The sequence below is a fragment of the Lynx rufus genome, unplaced genomic scaffold (assembly GCF_022079265.1).
Source record: "Lynx rufus isolate CCGP_SWC_20201006 ecotype Redwood Valley unplaced genomic scaffold, mLynRuf1.p SCAF_4, whole genome shotgun sequence".
Taxonomy (NCBI): Eukaryota; Metazoa; Chordata; class Mammalia; order Carnivora; family Felidae; genus Lynx; species Lynx rufus.
Genome location: NW_025814856.1, coordinates 75,679,922 through 75,704,663, shown reverse-complemented (window position 1 = coordinate 75,704,663; position 24,742 = coordinate 75,679,922). Strand labels below are relative to the sequence as shown.

General features: G+C 41.7%; 1 protein-coding gene across 2 annotated transcripts in view; it reads right to left on the bottom strand.

Annotated features, from left to right (window-relative positions):
* The window catches only part of VPS41 (VPS41 subunit of HOPS complex), a 184,828-nt gene that overhangs the window by 119,171 nt on the left and 40,915 nt on the right, over positions 1-24,742 (bottom strand). For both annotated transcript variants that reach the window (XM_047095042.1, XM_047095043.1), the window contains exons 3-4: positions 24,601-24,708; positions 18,448-18,525 (exon numbers count right to left, since the gene is read on the bottom strand). In XM_047095042.1, the coding sequence (XP_046950998.1) occupies positions 18,448-18,525; positions 24,601-24,708 (186 nt within the window). The remainder of the gene's footprint in view (positions 1-18,447; positions 18,526-24,600; positions 24,709-24,742) is intronic.

Genomic DNA, 24,742 nt, shown 5'->3' with positions numbered 1-24,742 from the left:
TCACCACGGAAATGCAACTCAAAACCACAGTGAGTTAGGACAGCTATTATATTATATTATATTATATTATATTATATTATATTATATTATAAGAGATACCAAATGCCCAGCAAGCATACGGAGAAAAGGGAACCTTAGGGCACTGTTGGTGGGAATGTAAACTGGTACAGTTTCTACGGAAAACAGTGTGGGAATTCCACAAAAACTTAACACCAGAACTGCCACATGGTCCAGCAATCTCACTTCTGGGTATATATCCAAAGGAAATGAATCAGGACCTCCAAGGGATCTATACCCCCACGTTCACTGCAGTATTATTCATAACAGCCAGGATATGGGAACAACCTTAGTGTTCACTGACACATACATGAATGGATAAGGAAAATGTGGTGTGTATATATATAGATCATTATGCATCCATTAAAAAAAAAAAATCCTGCTGGGGCACTTGGGTGGCTCAATTGGTTAAGCATCCAACTGTTGATTTCAGCTCAGGTCATGATCTCCTGGTTCATGGGATCGAGCCCCACGTTGGGCTCTGTGCTGACAGCATGGAGCCTGCTTGGGATTCTCTCTCTCCCTCTCTCTCTCTGCCCTTTCCTTGCTCGTGCTTTCTCTCTCTGAAAATAAACACACATTAAAAAAAAAAAAAATCCTGCTGTTTACAATGGCACAGATGGACCTTGAGGGCATAACGCTAAGTGAAAAAGACAAATACTTTCTGATCTCACTTATATGTGGAATCTAGTAACATCCAATTCACGGAAACTGAGTAAAATGGTGGCTGCAGAAGTTAGGAGGTGAGGAAATAGGGAGATGCTGGTCAAAGGTACAAAGTTATAAGATGAAAAAGCTCAGGAGATCTGAGGTACCATCTGAGGTATAATTAACAATACTGTATCATATACTTGAGAGTTGCTATGAGACTTAACGCCCTCACCATAACATCACCATCAAACGACAATTCTGTGAGGCCAAGGTTAACCTTACTGTGGTAAATAGTTTGAAACATATATGTGTATCAGATCATAAGACCCCACACCGTAAACTTAATGTAACACCATACTTCAATTACACTGCAATAAAGCTCGAAGAAAAGAAGTCACATGTTCTCAAAATAAAGTACTAACCTATTACATAAGCAAAGCTGATCTCTAAGTGAAAAGTAGTTTAAATGACATGTTGGTTAAAATGCTGGGCATACTGACAGCTATTTTAATGTGACACAATGACTGGTCTGCTATTTGAGGTAATGTCCACTGTATTCCTAATGCAGGGACTCTGAATTACTCCCCCGATATCATCATCTATTAAAGGCACTCCTCAGTGACTCCAATCTGGCTGCAGTGCTTGGAGTAGCTTTCTGGTTCATCACAGCTTTCCTCTGATCCTGCAAAACTGAGTGTATATGAAATGATCAACCTAAAACACACAGTACACTGTCTACATTTCCCAACAGCCTTAATAAATATTCCACAACTTCCACAAGAATGCAGTTCGCTAGGAAAACATAAATTAATTGAGTATCTCTAATCTGTCACTTAGATTTAACTAGCATTTTGACGATCAAAAGCTGAAATTCCTATTAGAAAAACGACGTCCCTAGAAAGTGATCTAAACTCTGATACCTTGGAAATAATCTACAAGAAGTAAAAAGTCATGTGGGAACGAGAAGAGTGGAAAGACGTTCTCAGGAAGAGTCACCTTGTTGGAAAAGAAAAGGATTTTGTCCGTTCAATGGTGCCATGATGACTGTTAACACTCGAGCTCAAATTTTCTGCATTTGTAACAATACTTACAAATCAGTCTTTGAGAGCCGCTGACACATTCCCAAATACTTTAACCTCTTTTTTTTTTTTTTAATTTATTTGAGAGAGAGACAGGGACAGGGACAGAGGGAGTGAGAGAGAGAATCCCAAGCAGGCTCCGCAATGTGAGCGCAGAGCCCAATGTGGGGCTCAGACCCACGAACTGCAAGACCATGACCTGAGCCAAAATCAAGAGTCAGATGCTTTACTGAGCCACTAAATACTTTAACCTTTCAAGAGTATCCTCTAATCAGGAGGTTTAACCACCTCCCCCAGAAGAGCACGCGGGGTTATGACTTCAATGCTGTAAACTGAGAGCGGCATTTGCAACCTCGTCCAACCCCTCAAAGCCCAGGCAGCTGCCCGCGCCTCGGGCCCAGCACCCACAGCTCCCAGGCACGGCTCGCCGGTGAAAGGCACCCTGCCGGGATGGTACAACCTCCCAGAAGCAGGAGCACAGAACGGCAGAAGATTTATTACACAGACGTTCGCCTTCTAAATCCTAACAACCTTTCAAAGCACGGGGAGGATTTGGAAGGGATTGCCGCCTAAGAAGCCGGCACACTGCTGATTCCTAGAGCCGTTTTCCTTTTGTTAAACGTCCTCGTCTGCCGGTGCGTGCCACGTCCCCACACACAACGGTGGGAGGCAGGCTTGCACACAACAGGTCCTCGACACAGTCCTTCACAGCTGGGCACCGATCACAACACCGCTTCAGTAAAAAGGCAAGAATCAGGCTTTTGGTCAACTTCTACTATGTATTTATTCAATCGTCTTTCATTCACCTGCCAGTGGCCGTTGCCGGATGCCCAGAGAAGACAGTAAATGCGGTCCTTGCCCCTTTGAGGCTTGCAAACCACTGACGCGCTGTTCACATTTAAGACCGTGACATCCCGGGGCTGCGACAAATGTGCTGCTGTCCTCTGTCCTTGGAGTCCGAGCACATTTTCCCTAGAGTTTGCAATGCCCATTTGCTGAGCAATTCAGAGTAGGCACTGTGGAGAAGTCTCCCTGTGATGCCTTGGGTAGTTGTCTACAATGCTAAATTTGGCAGTTGAGGGAGGAAAACTTGAATAGGAAAGCAGTCCAGGCAATAGCGTAAGGAGCCAGCAAAGTTTCTCTTTCCAGTACCCGTACCAGAAGAACTGCTGAGCACCTGCCGCCTACCAGACACTGTGTGGCGTTTGTGATGACACCATAAAACAATTTGTGTGGCCGGAAAACCACAGAAGAATAAACATTTCTTACATATATAAATGACCTGGAAAGAAACACAATGGACAGTTTTCAAAATGGTGAAATACAATGTGTGAAGTAGGATGAAAAAAAAACCTATCTGTTCTTAACCAAGTTAATATTTTCCTTACGTATACACGTATCCAACAAAGATACAAAGGAAGGAGTGACAGAAAAAGGAAAGTGGGGTCACCACAGAAACGCGAAGTCGTTTGGGCACTGCAAGGGAATAATACAGAAGAAAAATAAGAATAAATGCATTTAGCAAAAGAGCAACTAATATTACCAAAAAGCCTACATGATACAAGGATGATTAAACAAAAAACGTAGCAACGTTGCCTGCCTTCAAGGGGTTTCCGTACAGAGGCTGTGATTCCAGCACTTTGTAACACTTCTATTTTAGCATTTAGTACCTTATGTTACAGATTATTTACATAACCAGCTCCATAATGACCAGACCCGAGAACAGGAGCTGTGTTGTATCATTCTCTAGATCCCTTCCACATCCTTACAAAAGGTTTACTGAAGGAGGAAGAAGCAATCAGTGAATGAATACGAAAAGGGCACTCTTCCGTGTGGGCCATCGAGAAAGCGGTCATGAAGTCGGTGAGATACTGGGTATTTCCACAGGCAAAGACAGGAAAGCACATTCCAGCAAAAGCCAAAAGACAAAGCCCAGATACGGCACAGGCCACAGTGAGGGGGGCGGGGGACACTGTAGCCGAGACAGTGGAAGCCTGAGGGCTGAAGAGAGGAGCTCTGTTTTATCCCACAGCCATCGCAGAAGCAGCCAGCAGTGTTTCGGGGAGGGGAGCAGCAAAACCCTGGCACTCCTTTGGGAAGATTACTTGGGCAGCTGTGTGAAGGATGGATTAAGGGGGACATGAGGCAGGGAGCTCAGCTGGGTTTCACTGCAATAACCCAGGGGAGATTCAATAAAGGCTTTGACCAAGAGTGGCGGCAATATAAAGAGCGAGCAAAAGAACGAACAAGCTCAGGAAAGAATCTCGGGGATATACAAGGTAATGGAGGCACACGAGGGAGGATCAACATCACAGAGACGGAAGTAAACCCCAAGGAGGAGAAGAGGACGGGGCTTCCTGAAGACGGAACATCCATCAGATGCCTGGAAAAGGCTAATCTTTGCAGTTAGGCAAAGATTGGCTTTTTCTTGGCTACAGTATTTAGATTCAAGAAGAGACTATACCTCGTCTGGCCCACTCAACCGGCCTGATGAAGAAACAAGCACTTCCGAAAGACACAGGGTCTGATTCAAAGGCAGGACCTTGCTGGGGGCACTTTGGTGCCGTCAGGCCAGGGAGCCAGGGCTCAGCAGGGAAGGGGCAGAGAGCAGTTCCTTGTGTCACGACACAGAGGCTTCCATGCATCGCACAAGCCAACCTGTCTAAGTTACTTCACGTAATAATTTAGCATAGAAATAATTACTGATGTTTTACTACCCAAGTAAATTCAGCTGAATGGGGGGGGGGGCACAATGGATAAGGTATCCTCTGCAAGTGGCCATCGCCCCAAGGTTCCTAGCCTACAGGGTTCTAATGCTACAATTCCAGGAAAAAAAAAATCACTTTTCCCCCAGAGAATGTTGCCCTGAGCATATAAGTTTTTTCTATAAAAGTTAATACAACAGAAATGGGATTATCATCCCTGTAACGAAAGAACAAGCATATTACTATTCTTTAAAATCAAGTATTAGGGGCACCTGGGTAGCTCAGTTGGTTAAGCGCCGGCTTCGGCTCAGGTCATACTGCAGTTTGTGAGTTTGAGCCCCGCGTCGGGCTCTGTGCTGACAGCTTGGAGCCTGGAGCCTGCTTCGGATTCTGTGTCTCCCTCTCTCTCTCTCTGCCCTTCCCCTACTTGCACTGTCTGTCTCTCACTCTCAAAAATAAAATAAACATTAAAAAAAAATTTTTTTAAATTAAATCTTAGAGAGCCCCCCTAGACTGGCCAAGTCCTAAGCATCTGCTGTGCCAGACCTTGAAGGACAAACTTCATTAACAAAAGCTGGTGCAGAAAGCCGGAGAGAGTGTAAATCCATGCCAACCGCAGAGCTATGTGAACATCTCACCAGGGCCCACAGGTAACCCTGCATCATTTCTCGACCTGCACATTCATGATACCACCAATGATAAAGGAAAGATCTGTTAGGAGCAAAGATGTTCTTACTTACTTCTTTCATTTATAACTGAATAATAACAGCAACAATGCTAATGCATTCTATATGCCTAAAAACAGCATTTGAGAAAGCAAAAGCTTGGTGCTTCCATGGGTTTGGGGTGGGGGAATCACTTACCTAAAAAGGTTAGCAGCACATATGGTTTAAATAATGGAGACCGAATTATTAATCAGATAGAAAACGCCTAATTTATTTTTCAGGCAGAAGCCAAAGAAGGACCATTTAAACTTCCACCATTGCCTCTATACTTTCACTACGGAAACCGTTAGAATGCTCTCCAGTGTAAAAACATTGTTTTATCAATTCTCCATTAGGGCACTTGCCCAAGTAGATGGTCAGCTCTCAACAGTTCTCAAAAAGAGCACCCTGTGAACTAAGTTGCAATGTCTCTACACTAAAAAGGAATTCCTGAAGTCAGCTCACCAGACCTGCACTGGGAACAGTTTCACAGAGCATCATTACCTAAGTAAGCGTGCTCTTGTAACATGACAGAAACACACCTATTTGTGACATACTATAAAAGGGACCCAACGCCCCAAATAAACAAAGGATCGGATGGAGCAGGCAGCAAAATCAGTCTACAAATGGGAGTGTTGAGAAAGTTTCTCTTTCTTCTCTTTTTCTGTTTTTTCCTTTCCTCTGTCCCTCCCTCTTCTATTTTTGCATGTCCTAGACACCATGAACACCGTTAGAGCCCAATACATAAATGAATTAAAAACCAACAGCTCTCTTTCTGAAGTGTCGTAAATGTCGGCAGACACTTGGCCTGATCCCATTCCTCGTGGTAGTTAATACTGAGCGTTGCACCAAATATTTCACATGCAGATCTCAAATAACCCTCAAATGAATCATACTGGTCAGGGGTGAGACTATGCCCGACATTTCAGAGAAAGAAAGCACAAGGGAGGTTCAGTAGCCTGCCTGAACTACTGAACGTGGTTCAAGAGCTGGAAGCCAAGAGATGGACCCCACGTCCGGCTGGTGGCCGCAGCGCCACGCTGCCCAACTCCCACCTCAGGACCGCAACCTGCCAACCCCAGAGCCTGGCCAGCCTCCCTTCTGCTGGGCATTACTGCCCTGTCAGCTTGCATCTCCAACCACCCCCTCAAAGCTTCTCTTTCCACATCTGTTCCGGGGTAGCTGCATTTCCAATAATGCAACCGAGTCAAAATTACAGGGGAAAGAAGATGAGAAACTGGTAGGCTCAGGGGGTAGCAAATTTTTGTATATATATATTTTTTCCCGGTAAGACAAGAACTTCAGACTCCATCTCAATACCAAGTAATAAATCCTTCCCCTTTATACAGTCAGGGTTTTTTTCTTGCAGAAGAACGGAAAGTTAAATGTGAGAAGGAAAACTCTGTACCCAGAAGGGTAGCTTTATGACTCAGTAGGGGCAAAAAAATTCTCTCTCCAAAGACATGAAAGATACAGACTCTAAATGAGAAGATTAACATATATTTGCTGCGTTCAAATAAAAAAGCTTCTGAACTGAAATACCACAAGTGTGGAATTAAAAGATAAAGATGGGGCACCTGGCTGACTCAGTCGGTTAAGTGTCTGACTCGGTTTCAGCTCAAGTCACGATCTCACGGTTTCATGAGTTCGAGCCCTGTGCTGGGCTCCGCGCTGATGGTATGCAGAGACTGCTTTGGGAGGCTCTCTCGCTCTCTCTCCCTCTCTCCCGTTCACGCTGTCTCTGTCTCTCTCAAAATAAATAAGTAAAACTTAAAAAACAAACAAAAAAAGATAAAGTTAGACTGGAAGGCATCTGTCCCTGTTTCCAGCAAGGAGATGTCCAGACTCTTCTGTTTGCCACTGGAAGGGCCCGATTCCCTGCCCACCACCAGTGTCTGTGCCTGGTACTCAGCAGACTTTTAGATGTTTGGCTGAACTGAGGAGTGTAAAATGGTATCTTATGGGTGAGATAATTTCACATTTTCCTGATTATCCCAGGAGTACTAGAGAATTGGGTGTCTTTTCATGTGGTTATTGGAGACACTTGGGCTTCTCTATCTGAGAACTTCCTGTTCATCTATTGTCCTGTTTCTTTCACAGTGTGTGTGTTTTCCTTATTGATCTATAAGAGCTTGTTGTAGAGTAATATTTTAACAAACATATGTAGTTAAAATGTGCTATAAATACCTTATGATTACAAGTTTATAGAACTTGAAAAATCAAACAAGTGAATGAACAAAAATCATGAAGTTCAGATTTAAAGTATTAATTTAGGGTGAAAATGGACGTCACCCTAATGGCATATCATCAGTGTTTCGTTTGACAAAGATTTATTGGCAAGTGTTAAATTTGACTTGCTGGTGACTTCTGATTTTGAGCCATCACATGATCCTCCCTGATCAATGTTGTTATTTTTCCTTGTCAACGGTGAACTTTTTAATTACAAATCAATTTAGAACTTTACACAGATACTGACAAAGTAGATGAACTAACAATTCTCAAAAGAGTAAACAGCCTCATTAGTAACCAGAAAAATACAAAGTAAGTCACCAAATTCCCATTCTCTGGAAATCTAAGTGGAAACGAATTTTTGAATGACAACGCCTAATGCTGGTGACAAGATACAGTAGCATATTCTCATACAGGGTTGCTGGGAGTACAGTTCAGTATCGTCTCAGTATACTGAAATGCAACAATCTATAGCAAAACCTTAAAAGTGTTCATAGTGTCTGAACAAGTGACTTCACCTCAAAGGATGCATTCAAAGGAAAGAATCAGTCACTAGACTCCTTAGCCCAGCCCAATATCACTCCAAGATTGAGCAGAGTTCATCAAGTGTATAAGGCACTGGGAAGCTGGTTCCTGGACAGCTCCTGACAGTTAACAGAGCAGCGTTTTTTTTTTTGTTTTTTTTTTTTTTTTTAAATTTTTTTTTTCAACGTTTATTTATTTTTGGGACAGAGAGAGACAGAGCATGAACGGGGGAGGGGCAGAGAGAGAGGGAGACACAGAATCGGAAACAGGCTCCAGGCTCCGAGCCATCAGCCCAGAGCCTGACGCGGGGCTCGAACTCACGGACCGCGAGATCGTGACCTGGCTGAAGTCGGACGCTTAACCGACTGCGCCACCCAGGCGCCCCTTCAGCATTTTACTTTAAGAAACTGATTCTATTAGAGTGGGGATCACCCTGCCCCCATCTAGTTCTACTTCTAACCCGAGCCTGGCCAGAGCATCCTATTAAAACAGAAGTATATACCCAACCAGGCCCATCAGAGCCTATCCCAGAGACGGTGCCGCAAGACAACATTGGAGCCTCGCGGCCCCACTTCAACTGACTTACAACAGGAGCTGGTAAATCCCACTGTTGTTTGAGCCTGGCTGAGTTGGGTTTCCATCACTGGGCAACCAAAGTGCCCTGATATATTAATTTTTTTCCATATAAGTAAAATGGAATTAGATTTTTAGACTACCTCACTACCTCACAGGGCATTTAATACTCTGAGATACTAATCTAAAATCTAAAAAAAAAAAAAAAAAAAAAGTTAACAAAATTAGGGGAGACTTTCTGCTACATTGGAAGATGTACCCCAAGATACTTCGCACATTTCTACTATTTCAAACAAGCCCCCTTTTAATCATATGTCAAATCCTTACCTATCCAGTGATTTCACTCCCAGTTACTATATCGTTTCTATAAAAGGTGGTACTCTCCCCGAAACGGGACATATATTACTTATGCAAACAGAACTAAAACAGGAAAAAAGATAGTATTGGTAGAATTCTCCTACCACTCATGTAGAAGCTAAACTTTGGGTATTTTCCCCCAGCTATATTTCATTGGTCAGAAATAAGAAGTTACATAAAAATTTATAAAAGTTGGGGCCCCTGGGTGGCTCAGTCGGTTAAGCATCCGACTTTGGCTCAGGTCATGATCTCCCAGTTCGTGAGTTCAAGTCCCACTGCTGGGCTCTGTGCTGACAGCTTAGAGCCTGGAGCCTGCTTCAGATCCTGTGTCTCCCTCTCTCTCTGCCCCTCCTCTGCTTCTGCTCCATTATTCATTCTCTCTCTTCCTCTCTCTCTCAAAAATAAACATTAAAGAAATAAAAATAAAAATTTATAAAAGTAGTTTTTTTAACTCAATTTAAAGAAAAGCCAAAGCAGCCAGCAATTTGATAACCTAGACCCCATTCTGTATGGTGCCATTTATAATGTCAAGCACCTTAATGCATACCAAACAATTTGGGGTTGCATAAATGGAACTAATATGTAAACATTACCTTTTGGAACACATTATTCCATCTTTTCTACAGCTTGTCTTTTTATTGTTATTATTTTTTTAACAGCTTTACTCAGATACCATTGACATACAATAAACTGCACATATTTAAAGTATAAATTTGGTTAAGTCCTGACATGTGTACATACTCGTAAAACCTTCATCAAAACCAAAATAATGAATGTATCTATCAGCCCTGAAAGTTTCCTCATGCCATTCTAGAAGCCCTCTGCCTATCTCAAAGCAATCACTGATCTGCTTTTTTTCCACTATAGACTTGTTTGCATTTTCCAGCATTTTATATAAAATGTAACCATATAATAGGTAGGCCTAAAAGGCCTAATACTAAAAGTATTGACCTCTTTCACTTAATAGGACAGATCTGAAATTCATCCATGTTATATAGCATGCATCAGTAGTTCCTTTTTACTGATTAAGTAGAATTCCATTGTATGGATATACCACATTTTGTTTATCCATTCCCCCACAGACGGACGTGTAGATGGCTTCCACTGTAGGGCTAAGAAAAAATAAACTGACATGAACACTCATGTACAAGTGATTGTACAAGCATATGCTTTCCTTGGGGTAAAAGGGCGAGATCGTGTAGTAGGTACATGTTAATGTTTTCGAAAACTGCTGAACTGTTTTCCAAAACGGTTATACCATTTTCCATTTCCACCAGTAGTGTACGCGAGTTCCAGTTTTTCTAATGGCTTACCCACACCTAGTATGGTCAGTCTTTGTCATGTAAGCCATTCTAAGAGGTTGTTAGTAGTAGTATTCCATTGTATTTCATTTTAATAAGGATTTTTTTCCTTGCTACCAATTAAGCTAACAATATCTAAAGTGTTAAGAGCTAATAGCTGCCCCCGGAAGTAATAAGTTTCTTCTTACTGGAGGTATAAAATTATTTTATAAAGGACTGAATATAAAATTATTTTATAAGGACTGAAAAGGAAAGGACAAGAATGCTTTTGAAGAATCTCATGTCTTGGGTGGGGAGATGAACAAAATATCCTGGAGGTTCCCAACTATCACAATATATCATGATCGTGTCAAGTGAAAACTACCTGGGAATTTTAGCCAAATAAATAGTTTCTAGATAAAGCTAATAAAACAAAGCTATTCAAACAGAAAGTGAAAGCTTGTTTAAGGAAAAAGTAATATACCATCAACTCAAGGTAAAAATTATTTGTTATTAAACTATACACAGACACTCTTACCTTACCCATATATAAAAGCCCCTGCCTCCTGGTCCAGGACATCTGATTTACCATCACTATAATGGTTTCATTTAGTTTGCTAAACACGCTCAACTCCAAAGCCAGTCACCATGAAGATACTCTCGTGAAAACATTCCCTTTCTTTCCCCTTTGGTCCTTCTCTTACTAAACCTGCTGAAAAAGTCTCTCATTGCATCTCACCATTTTTCCCTTTCCATTCTCTGATTCTCAAGCTACTAGTGGAAAAAAAATAAACCTGTATGTAGATAAAAAGGCTGTGTTAAGTGTCCTTTCAGATTCCATTTTGTATGAAGCTTGCATCACTCTGCTCAGACAATCGAAAAATGCTCATCCACCCTTCAAGATTCGCCTCAAATTGTCACTTTCTCCCACCTGCAAGGCTAATCACACCTTCTGAGTCTCCACATTGTTTATCATCCTTTCAATGTGCTCACTTTGCAACCTGTGTCTGACCCGGAAAGAAAGCACTAGAACAGAGGATCCCCTATACTGTATGTAGAATGGAATCCACAGGTTTTCTGTGAGGCCCCAATCTACTACCCAGTTCAGACTCATTCCAGAAAGTTAAAATCACTACAACCCTGACTTTGAAATGTGTGAAGTACCAGGGTGATTTCATTCAGTGAAGAAATACTTTAAACTTCAGCTACTTAAGAGGTATTTGCCCAAATATAGTTACCGCTAAAGAGTCATATATTACAATTTTCTGTAAGCATAATGCTTTAATTGCTTCAACTTAAAGTTGATTATGTTCTTAGCCACCTCGAGGCACAGATGCTACCAAAGTTACCAAGATACCCATAAATAATCCACAAACTGGAGATGATTTAATACGAAAATTCAGAAAACTGGAAATATGATTTTCCTTGGCGTCCGTTAGAATGATTTCCACTTAAGTAATTCTCAGCTCTTTTGACACATTTCTTATCACTCAAAATACTGAGTCCAAATATAGAAGGCAGATTCTTTAAACACCTAGGAATCTGAGGCCTGTCAATCACTCTTAGGCATCCCTGACACTGACACATTTGAGCCAACAATGTACGACTCTGATAATATCAAAAGATACATGCCATGCTTCCCAAGTAATGGTGCCGTATCTGGAAGAACATACTGTAGATGGGATTTACATCAGGTGGGTAAGCAAGTGCCACGAGACCAAGAGGAGAGCACAGTTTCTTTGTTCAATGATAGTTTATGTTTTTCAATCTGTTCAAAGGTTCTTTTCATCAATAATCAGCCCAATATCATCCTGGCCACATTATGAAATTAACTCTGACAGAAATGGTCATGTCCATACAATTTCCCATAATGTACACACACCCAGCTGGATGTGGCAAAGGAAGGTGTAAAAACCTCCTGATTATCTGGAAGGTAGTCCAAATATAAGGTATCTGTTACAGATATAGAACTATCAGAGTTCAGCCAACTTGTATCAATCTCTTATTTACCCGTTTTTAGGCTGAGCACCAAGGATGCACAGGTAAACTGCACATAGAAACTGCCCTCAGGAAGCTCACATTCTATTCTAATAGAATATTATTATTCTATTCTATTCTAATAATCTCAACACAAGTACTGGATGTTCAAGAAGTGGTAAAAACACGGAGGAGGTGGAAATCAAATCATGTGAAGGATAAAAGGTGTTAGTGAATATTTAAACAGCAGTCCAAGAAGCTGAAAGGAACTCTAAGTTTCCAGGATTAGACTAACAAAGGGAGGAGATGGGAAGGAAGCATTTCTTTTCCTGAAACGGGAAATAAAGATGCATGATCCTGCAAACACTTAGGTCTCAACACACACGAAAGAGGAAAAAGGAGCTGATTTATATCAGATGAATTCCTCTGAGCCACAGAAAGCAGAAGGCCAGGGGTGCAATCTCAAAGATGGCCAAGTCCCAAAGCCCAGAGAGAGAAATGAAACCATGGTCAATCACAGGCCAGGAACATCTCAAAGTCTGGTAGAGGAAATGACCTGATCAGAATGTCTACATATGTGAGGGAGGCCTACGATAACCTAGACAAGCAAGAACAGAGGCAGGGAAGACAGAACCAAAGTGGCTCAAGCCCAATTTCCTTCAGGCTTCCTTACCAGGCACCTTTTATATCTAGAACGAGCTAAGTGTCCTCAGCTTCTAAACTTGGATGACTTCCTGAATTACCCATAGCAACTAGGAAAAATCTGAGTATATGTTAACCACTTGGTAAGTACTATGAAATAAAAGGGTTACTTTTTGAAAGTAGGAGTTAAGTTTCACATCTCAATATGAAAAGTCCTAATCATAAATCCAAATGGAGAAGTGGGGGGGTTGAAAAATACATAGGAGAGCAGAGATCTGACTCCCAGAGGTTAAGTAAGGACAGATAAATAACCAGTTTTGTGGGTATGTTTCAAGAGGATATTATCAGCCAATATATGCTTATCGGGTACTAAACAGTCCCAAAGAAAAGAGCAAGAGAGAGAGAAAGAGGAGAGAGGCCCAGCAGAGGGAACGGCCCCTGCTCTCCTAAACCTTAAATATATATATGAATGTGAAGCTGGACTGACCCTCCGAGGGGTTAACAGTGCAAATAAAACAGTAATAACACAGGAGTTCAGAGTGAGGAGAGGACCCTCAGGACAACAATCCAGGGCAAGCACATTACAAAAAGAATGGAACTAATGGAAGGAGGGCATTCCAGAAAGATGTGATAAAAAGCTTGGAAGCAAGCATGCATGTCCAAGGCAATACTCAGAAAATGGTCAGTGGATCAGAATGTCTGGAGGAAAAAGAAACTAAAACGAAGGTCACAAAGGTAGGTTTGGCTATATGACCAAACCAGGGTCTTGAGTGTTGAGCTAGAGTAACTCTACCCGGGGAGGCATGAGGGGCCATCCAGTGTTCTCAGAGGCAGTGATCAGACTGATGGAGGCGGGGGTGGGGGGACAGAAACAAGACCCTCCCCCCCCAGTAGAAGGGATGTTAAGATACCATACCATCCTGTGAAGGTACTTAAGGTGTGATAGAGATCTGGGATTTTATTAGCATATGAACATGAGGAAGGAGAAAAGATTAGCTGTAGGAAGCACAGTGTGTTAGTTTAATCCTAAATAAAAAACAAGAATAGAAACATCAATGGACTCTGCTATCTGGAGTTCAAGAAGAATCCTGAACACACCTCTTAAGAGATTTAGTTCAAAAAATTGGTATTTATCTGAATACAAAATGCCCAATAAGACCCTGTTCTGTTTTATTTTGTTTTCTTATCCCTTTCCTTTTGTGACCATCTGTATTTATCTGATGCCTCCTGCCACGGCACCATGACAGCAAAGCTGGATCGTTTTCTATTTCAAGCAAAGGAAGAAAAACACCTAGAGGTAAACAGCAGAAATTTATGTCCGGTCAGTGGAATTCTCTGCTCTCCCTCTAGCACACTTAAAAGAACAAAGACTTAAAACACATGGAATAATGCTCCCAAATAATTTGCTCATTGCTTCCAAGAAAGTACTCCTAACTAGTAAGCCTTAACATTAATATACTTCAAGGAAAGTGGAAGCTATTAAAGAGAAAGTAACTACAATGATTTTTAACGGCATTATATGGGTACGAATACCATGTGGATATTTCAAAGGTCTTTGAGATCCTCTAAGAATTTTGAAGTCAGATGTCATATACCGTGGAAGCATGGAGACAACCATTACTCAGGGGAATATGGCCTGATCTATGTTATGTTAAAGGCAGTTTTCTTAGCAACCTGAGCACTTTTATAGGAGAAGCGAGGCCTATTTTCATTTTACTCTGGGAGTTACGAAGTGAACTTTATCACTTAAGTCTGAATTAACAAAAAGTTATATGTAGAAATAACCTCTAAAAACCACATATGTGGTTAAAACATTAACACCTGAATATTCTTTTAAGTGTTCTGAAATCGCAAAATCCACATCTAAAAGAAAGTACAAAAGAACAGTCATAGATGGGGTAACACAGAATCCTCTCTACCTACATTTTTATGTAATTATATAAGAATATACAGTTGTAGGCATGATCCATTCATATAAAAAATCCCTGAACAGGAAACAACTTAAATTTACTGGTATTTAGAACTGAGAAGAAAGGGTTGTTTCAACAGACAAAGGATAATGTGAGTTTTGCTCAAGGTCAAAGATACAGACAAGTGTATAGGTATTTCTGTTTGTGTGTGTGTCTGTGTGTGTGTGTGTGCGTGTGCGTGTGATGGGAGGTATAACTCACATAGACTAATGAGCACAAACCTCAAATACATAGTTCAGTGATTTTTACCTGTGTGTAAATACCTGTGTGTGTGTGTGTGTGTGTGTGTGTGTGTGTGTGTATGGAAAACCATCATAACAGAGATTATCATCAGTATTCCAGAAGATTCTCCTGTGCTCTCTCCCAGGTCAAATAATATTCGACTTCTAGCACCACAGTTTAATTTCACCTTTTCTTGACCATCACATAAAAGGAATCCTACAACACGTACACATTTGTGTCTGGTTTCTTTGGCCAAACATTAAATCTGTGCAATTCATGTATGTTGTTACATGTATAGACAGTTTATTCTTTCCGAGTGCTCCGAATCTACCACAATTTACTTATCCATTCTACCACCGATGAATATCTGGGTTGTTTCTAGTTTGGAGTTATTATGAATTGAGCTACTCTAACACTCTTCTATATACATTTTGTGTGTGCATGTGTGTGTGTGAGTGCGTGTGTGTGTGTGTACATAAACACAGCATTCAGTTGTCATGAATATATATCTGCAAGTGGAAATGCAGAGAAATCCCTTTCTTCAACATGCAGAATGATTATTTCATTATTTTCTTTTACATCATATGTATTTAAAGTAAAGTTAGACATCTAGAGCAATTATTCCATCCCAGCTCAAACAGCACAATCACTCGGGAAACTCTGTTAAGAGATCCTTCCGTGCCCCCACCCCCCTGCCAAACAAAACTACTGCAATCAAAACCAAAAATGCATTGAATGGGGTAAAGAGATCTTTCTGGAGAAAATAAATGTTACACAAATGTGAGGTATTATTTTCTCTAATTTTAATTTGTTTAAATTATTCTCACTTAGAACTGAAAACTAAAGTCAGGAGTGTTTATTCATTAATTTTTAAAAATATTTGTTCACTCTCACTGCATTTCTAATGAAGAATGAAGTTTTGGATTAAAACAGCAATCATTACATTCGAAGAAAACCGGCAAATTCAAGGCATCATAGTATTTACTGAAAGAATCCTTTTTTAAAAGGAGTGACACAGGGGCGCCTGGGTGGCTCAGTCAACTGAGTGTCCACCTCTTGCTTTCGGCTCAGGTCATGATCTCATGGTTCATGGGTTCTGCACTGACAGCACAGAGCCTGTTTGGGATTATCTCTCTCAATCTGTCTTCTCCTTCTCTCTCTCTCTCTCTCTCTCTCTCTCTCTCTCTCTCTCTCAATTCCTCCCCTGCTCAGGTACACACACATATTCTCTCTCTCAAAATAAATAAACTTAAAAAAAAAAAAAAAAAGTGATACAGAGACCCACAAAGCAATCACATCATCAGAAACAGAAAAATAAAATACTAGAAGAAAAAACTCAGATGAAAAGCTGTACATTAAGGCTCCTTTCAAAAGAGGACAATAGGAAACTTGTCACCTGAAAGTCATATGCCTAATACGGTAATGATCATGAAGAAGCCAGGGTCTCATGAAAAACCTTAATACGGAAGATTATCAAATACTTTGGGAAGGTAAACAAAATACCACCAAACCATCTTTCCCTCCTTGCCAAAAAAAAAAAGGGGGGGGAGGGGGGCAGGCAAGGTTCTAGAAAACATTTTTCGTAGATGTCGTATGGGAAGATATTAAAAAAAAAGAAAAAAGCTGTGGGCAAATTTAGAGATGACACCATAAATTACCTGAAAGAGGATACGTGATATACTGGATACAACTGACAGGAGAGAAGAGGTAGTGAAGGCTTATACTGAGTAGACACAGGACTGAATGAATGAATGAATGAATGAGTGAACAAACACATGAATAAACTCCTACAGTATTTTTCTTGGTTTCTCTTTTGGCAACTGAACCAGCAGGTATGCCCATAATCCTCAGCAATCAAGCACTGCAATTTTTTAAGTGTATTTATTTGAGACAGAGAGAAAGAAAATGGGGGAGGGGCAGAGAGAGAGAGAGAGAGAGAGAGAGAGAGAGAGAGAGAATCCTAAGCTCCTCCACTGACAGACAGAGCCCAATGAGGGGCCCGAATCCACGAACTGGGAGATCATGACCTACCTGAGCCCAAATGGAGTTGGACACACTTAACTGACCTCGCCAGCCAGACGCCCCAAGCATTGCAATTTCTATACAATACTTAAAAGAGACTGATTTAGAAGCACAGTGTCAGATAATCAAACTGGAGCAGGAGGTTCAAGAGACCAGAAAGGTGGAATTTTTTTGTTGTTGTTTGTTTTGTTTGTGTTCGTTTTTGTTTTATAGGTGAGGAGATACAGGTAACACGATGAAAAAGAGCTCTCCCCAGCACCAACTACACATTTTAATGGAGGGCAACTGAAAGAACAGATGTTTATGTCACCAAGATGGGTGTTCAAGAGGTATAGGGAGGATCAAAAGTATATTCCTCTGGTCTGAAAGATGCTGAAGAAAAACCAGAACCCACAATTTGCCTGATATGTTAGTATGATTAGTGCACACAAGTCCCTTTCATGGACTGTTCCAAAAGAATCCATCAACATTCAGTGGTTCAGTCTCTTTTAAGTAAAACAAAGGAACCTATTCCTTTCAGACACAATGTGCCCAAATCAGAAACTGTGGTCTCCTTTGTAAACTACACCAATCCCTTACAATCGATCTTTCAACAGGTGCTGATGCACTCTTTGAAAAAGTAATATCTGCCCTTTAAAATGAGCACCCCGTTCACCCCAAGTGTTCACATTCACAGTAGCATGGACGCTCTTGAAGCTTTCAAGGTATATTTTAAACACCAAAATCCAGCTTCAGATTCAACATTTCCTTCATCCTCAATGATTCCAAATCAAAATTAATAAATTAAAAAGCTTTGCTCTTCACTTTCAATCCGTATAATCCCCTAAGGGACCAAGCATGAAAACATTCACATAAAATACTAGCTTTATGTATCTAGGAGAGATAACCTGAACCAACAAGGTGACCGATCAATCTTCAGTTACATCTGGCATCTAGAGAAGATGGTGGGGCATATGCTTACTACCGACCAAATGAGAGGGCTTTACACTTTAAGGATTCTACAACCTCCCCCGATATGTAAATTAAGATCAGTATTCACTAATAAAAGAAGTTTTTTTTTAAATAACAACTCGCCTAGATATTCCACACTGTTCTAATTTAAAACGCACAGAGAAATATTTTGAATACCATTCAAAGCCAAAGGGCTGAGTATCATCAACTCAAGAATTACAATTCAATGGATTTATAAAAATTAACTTTTAAATGGAGTTTATATACAAAAGATACTCAGCCAAAACATAAAATGTATGTATATATATAGATCTCTTTCCTTTTACATTCACCGTTATAATTTTTAGCATACTGTAAAATTCAGAGTTACATTTAAGCACTCTGACTTAATTGATAGAGACCCTTTCTTTATACTATTACACTGCTAAAATTAATAATGTAAAGCATAAAATTTCAGCATGAAGTTTATTTAGCTCATACATTATTTTACACCGTATACTTACTACATCAAACTTCTGAGTGATGTTCCCCTGGACATCAAGTAAATAAACCTTGCCATAATGTGTGCCCAGTGCCAAAAACTGCAAGAAGAACAGAGGGGGGAGTTTATTAGTGAGCCCACCAACGCACATTTAGCAATCAAACCAATTTCAAAGTCGACACTCTGAATGCGTAAGTGATCTCTGCAGTGCCTCAGAAGATGCGCACGCGTTGGAGGAGGCTTGTTTCCAGCTTCAGGGAAAGAAGACAGCAGGGCTGACTGCCGTAGGAGTGCACGCTGGCTGTCAGAATGACTCATGACGACCCTCATCTACTGACGACTAATGGTGTGTCTGTGGTCTGTACACAATGCCTGACGGACTGGGGCAGCAAATTCACATGCAGCTGGGAAAGCACGAACAACCTACGGTTGAGTTCAAAGTCAAAAGGAAATGATGAAACCCCCCTTAATTTATGGCAAATGTGTAAATCTGTGCTATCATGTGGGTTTAACAAACATATATGTACATGCGCACAAACAACAGAGTACTGTTTTTTAGGAAGCAAAATTTGAGTCCTGTTGGGGGATGAAAAGCTCAGAAGCATTTACATCATCAGTTAGCATTAGATGCTCTACAAAAGTTAGTGGGTAACACTGACTACAGATGTTTATATCCTAATGCAAAAAAGAATCCTTTCCCGTCACAAAATAACTGCTGAACTACGTATTCAGTTTATGGTAGGAGAAAGTTCTGGACTCCCACCGTTCCTTTAATTCTTTGAACCAACCCTAAACAAACCTGAAGAAAGTTGAGAACTACCTGAAATAGAACAGGAGATTTTTTTCTTCCATTTTACTCCTTTCCCTATTACTCAAATGTTCCGAATTCTAGGTCTTTCATTGCATGTGAGCATGCTTCGTTGCAACCTATAATGAAATGCTGAAATATACAGTCACTACTAAGCGTTTTAGCCAAGCAGCACAATGTTTATAAAAATAACCTTACAGGAAGTCAAGGTTTAAAAGGATTTTATCAAAATGGAATTGCTGAAAATGAAATTTCATTTAAAATACGAAGCTACATTAAAGAGAAGTCACAAAAAGGGAGAGAAGGGGCTCATTAGAAATTCATCCCCTGCAATGCCTTTCACTCCTGCAAGGTTGCCTTTTTTCAGGAAGAAAAAAGTCCCCCGGGTAAAAAAATCAATACTGGTTAATAAAACATCAGGTGTGCAGACATAACTAGGTATGACGATTTGGCCGCACAGGCCTGCCTGAATGCACCAGGTGCCGTGCCGATTATTCATCCAAGGCAGACAGCCAGCCTGGTGTAAGCGGATGCCCGGGCCCTGCAAACGAAGGGGCAAGAGGTAATTCTAGGGGGAAATTAGTCTGAATATTTAAACCAAACCGGGACGTTGCCTCCAAAGCAAAAGAACATTCTAATCAGAAACAGAGGACTCAGATGGCTCAGATGCTTGTAATTTTTTCTCCACAGTGACACTCGGACAGTATTTGAATAGAAAAAAACCCACATACTACTAGCTAAAAACAAATACTCCGCTTCATTCCGCAGCGGTCTATGGTGAAACAATGAGTCTTAAAAGCTCACTGGGCCCCAAGTACTGGACGGTATTGATTCTCCTCATAAATACTGTATTTAGTTTGTTAGAAAACTAAGGGGGCTTGGATCCTTAAACTGCTTTAACACTGGATGATTCTGCAACACCTCTGTGGAGGCCATTCTTGAAGTCCCAGTTATACTTGATTTTATCAAAAGTTTTAAAGGTTCTATACAGAGCACCCAAATATTAATTCCTTCCCTTTTTCTTTCTTTCAAAATTGCTAGTTTCATTCACTTAATATTTCAGATAGAAAGAAAACGTAATTATTTTGATTTTCCTGTTTCAACCTGAAACCATAATTACTTTAGAACACTTCTGAACACAAATGCAGCAGTTTCTAGGACAAGCTACCTTTTGTTTACTAAAACATTTCATCATTTGGATTAGATCAATTGTTGCTGCTGCCTTTTAGAAATAAATACTTTACGTGCCCTTAAAAAAAAAAAAAGGCTCGATAAGACAAGTGTATAGGTCTTAGACAATCTAAACTACTGAGACTATCGAGGAGTCACACTTTCCCTTACACATGCTTCAGACTATTCAAAATACAACAAAAATGCAAACTTGGCTACAAATCACAAAGGTAAATATAAACCCTTTAAATGTGATTCTTCCCAGGGGCATCTGGGTGGCTCAGGTCACAATCTCGCAGTTCACAAGTTCAAGCCCCACGTCAGGCTCTGTGCTGACAGCTCAGAGCCTGGAGCCTGCTTCGGATTCTGTGTCTGCCTCTCTCTCTGCCCATGCCTGCTCAGTGTCTCTCTCTTTCTCTCTCTCTTTCTCTCTCTCTCTCTCTCTCTCTCTCTCTGAAAAAATAAATAAAAATATTTTAAAAAATGTTTTTCATGTGATTCTTTCCAGCCATTAAAAGCCTTGAGCTGTTGTAACCATTGCATTTTTAACCTGGGAATACTTAAAATCCAGGATGGGCAAAGGATAAGCATAATTTAATTAGTCCCTTCCATATTTAATTATAGAAACTTGACTCCTTTTATAAACTAGCAGACTGGGCATCCAATCCTTCTGACCCATCCCATCCCCTGGAATAACTGCTTAACTGCTTTTACTCTGAATGAGCGGACTTTGTGGAAGCAGAAGAAAAGCCTAAGCAGTCCTTCAGACCCCACGAAGGAAACAAGAAGGAGCCCGTTTCATACGTGATCAGCTGTATAAAATCATCTATGTTTCGCATACCATTTTATAGTATTCAAAATATTAGAGCAGGGAGTGCCTTTAACTCAACATGAGAAAAGAAGCCCCAGGAGTTGATAGGCCCTCCCTGGAAACAGTCAATCACTGGCACACCTAAGGTTAGAATTAAGAGCCAAGATACTCTCAACTGGATCAGAGGCTTCATAAATAGAAACATGAGCATCATGTTAAGAGTGCATGTTCTAAAAGTCAGTACTGAGTACAGTTCCCACTGTCAGAAGGCTCCTTGACCAACCTGGTTAATTATGGTGTTAAAGTGTGGTCTCTGGGCGGGCAAACCGTGCTCCCCACTTCATCCAGAGGTTCATTCAACAGACAAAAAACACCTATATACACTTCGATAATAAGCAGGTGTAACTTCAAAGGTGATGGTATAATGAGGGAGGTAGATTGAAAGGGCTGATTAATTAAATTTAAAGAGTATGCCTAAAATGGGAGCATCTCTAAGACCCTCTGGAACACAGCAGGTGTCAGCTCACTGAGCTTTGAAGGAGGAGTTAGACTGTACACCCTGAGGCTGATGGGACAGGATGCGGTAAAGATCATTTTAGGCAGAGTGACTACAACTTGCTCAAAGGCATGGAGTCCTACAAAAAGCAGGACAAAGTCGGGGCACTGGGTGGCTCAGTCGTTTAAGTGTTCATCTCTTGATCTTGGTTCAGGTCATGATCTCACGGTTCGTGTATTCGAGTCCCATGTTGGGCTCTGCACTGATGGTGTGGAGCCTGCTTGGGATTCCATTTCCTTTTCTCTGCTCCTCTCCTCTCTCTCTCTTTCTAAATAAATAAACTTTGGAAAAAAAAAAAAGAGCAGGACAAAGTCAAGAAATGACAAATAGTTTTACATGGTGGGAGCATCCAGTTTGCGTCCAAGGAAGAGACAGGTAATAAGGCTGGAAAGGTTGGCTAACAGAAAGCATCTGAATATTTATGGAGATGAAAGACAGGTGAGGAAAAGGGTGTGGGAGAAGGTTTCCACATCATGAAGACATCAGGAAACCACTAAAGAATTCTACAGAGGATTACATGATCAGACTTCAATTTCTGGAAGATTTTTTTTTTTTTTAAGTGTTTATTTTTGAGAGAGGGAGAGACAGAGCATGAGCAGGGGAGGGGCAGAGGGAGACAGAATCTGGAGCAGGCTCCAGGCTCTGAGCTGTCAGCACAGAGCCCGGCGCAGGGCTCGAACTCATGAGCCGTGAGATCATGATGCGAGCCAAAGTCGGATGCTTAACTGACTGGGTCACCCAGGCACTCCTGGAAGATTGCTTTTAGTAGAAAGAAGTGCTGTGGATTTGCGAAGCAACATGTGCATAAGTTCCAAAGAGAAAAGACAAATGCCTACACCAACAGACTCGAGCAGGTGGGATGGGGGTAGGATCCGGGCAGAAGAGAGGGTGTGAGTAAAAACAGCCACACGCTGCGACCAGAATACCACCCATACAGCAGAAAGGGGTAAGACATAAAGCCGGTTACACGAGAGGGCAGAATCTTAGGGGGCCTCACGTGCCACACATGAAGGAGCTGAGACTTTACGTAGCAGATGGTGAAAATCACCCAAGGGTTTTAAACCTGTATTTTCAACAGATGATTCTGGCAACCAGGCAGCAGAGGGGTTTAAACTAGAAAAGGGAAGGGTGCCTGGGTGGCTCAGTTGGTTAAGCGTCCGACTTCGGCTCAGGTCATGATCTCACAGTTCATGGGTTCAAGCCCTGCATCGGGCTCCGTGCTGACAGCTCAGAGCCTGGAGCCTGCTTCGGATTCTGTGTCTCCCCCTCTCTCTGCCCCTCTCCCACTTGCGCTCTGTCTCCCTCTGTCTCAAAAATAAATAAACATCAAAAAAAAAAAATTAAACTAGAAAAGGGAGTGGTCTGGGAGCACAGGCAGGGGAAGGGAGAAAATCACCAGGACTTAGGAATGACTGGGTGGATGCAGAGGAAGAGCCAGCTTTGGCTTAGGTGACAAAAGGGACTGTGGTGCTGCCAAATGGGACAGAGAACAAAAACCAGATGTGAGATTACAGAGGGAGCAGAAGGGGCGCTCATGATGGGGGAGCTGAGCTTCTGGCAAAAATGGAACAAAAGGTGGAACTGTTAACGAGGCACCTGGATAAACGGGGATGCTATTCTGGGGAGGCGTCCCTGGGGAGCAGTCATGGAAACTGAAATTTAAGATCAAGAAAAAGGCCCGCAAGAAGGACGGCAAGGCCAGTCTTCAGCGAGCGAAGCAAGGTGACGAGCAGGCTGGGATGTGGTCGCCATGCCAGACTGGAAGATGGCGACAATGAGAAGGGGTAGATGGTGGGACAGCCACAACAAGAGGTGCCCCGAGGGAGGCGGTTTCTGGTTAAAGCAAGAGAGAACAAGCATTCTATTAACAGCGGGATGAAACCTGAAGTAAAAAGGAAGGTAGGGGGAGCCTGGGTGGCTCAGTCGGCTGAGTGTCTGACTTCTGCTCAGGTCATGATCTCACAGTTCGGGAGTTTGAGTCCCACACTGGGCTCTCGGCTATGGGTGCAGAGCCCGCTTCAGATCCTCTGTCCCGCCCCCCCCCCCGCCCCTCCCCTGCTTCTGAGCTTTCTCTCTCAAAAAGAAAAAAACATTAAAAACAAAAGGAAGGGTAGAAGGAAGGAGGAGGATGAAGAAACACTACAGGTGATTCAGGATGAAGCCAGGGGATGGATCAGAGTTGGGGAGACTGCCTCACTTGTGGAGGCCCACAGGGGAGAAGAGGACAGTGGCTCAAACCGCCAGGCCTCCAATACTACCCCCTCAGAACACATTTTGTTTTGGTCCAAGAAGAGGCCAAGGGTGCTGGTGGGGGACTCACAAAGCTGGTGGGGGTTTTGTTACGGCAGAGCCCCAGATGTGGAACGTATTAACCCATAAAATATGTAAGTAATCATTTGGGGCTGCTCTAATGATTCCTAACACCTCCGATGTAACATCTACTCCCGTCATGAAAGCACCGAGTGTTACATGATTTCCAGTCTGAACACTTCCCAACTCTACTACTAACAGTTTGAAGAATTTAAAGTGATAGGGCTGCCGAGAACTACTTGCTAGAAATCTTTCACATCTATCTAAATTCTACTTGATACACCCTTGCAATGTGTTCTGTGTGTGTGTGTGTGTGTGTGTGTGTGCATGTGTGTACATACCTATCAGGTTTTTGGTTGTCATTTTCATTCTTCTGTTGGAGAGGAAGAAGAAAGGAAGAGTGGGAGGGAGATACAATTACTGGAAAAAGCCACCACCAAAATCATCAGGAGTCGAGAGGAGACACAAACTTAACAACAGAAAGGACTTTGAGAAGAATCCTCTGCAAGGGCTACCTTACCTTGTCATGGACAGTCATGCAGCCAGCCGCGTCCTTCTGAAGGATTTCAGTTACCCCATTGGAAAGCCTTTCATACTTCAGTTTGGGTTCCTCCTCACTTTCTTCTTCCTACACAAAAAACAGAGAAAATGACAGCCATCAC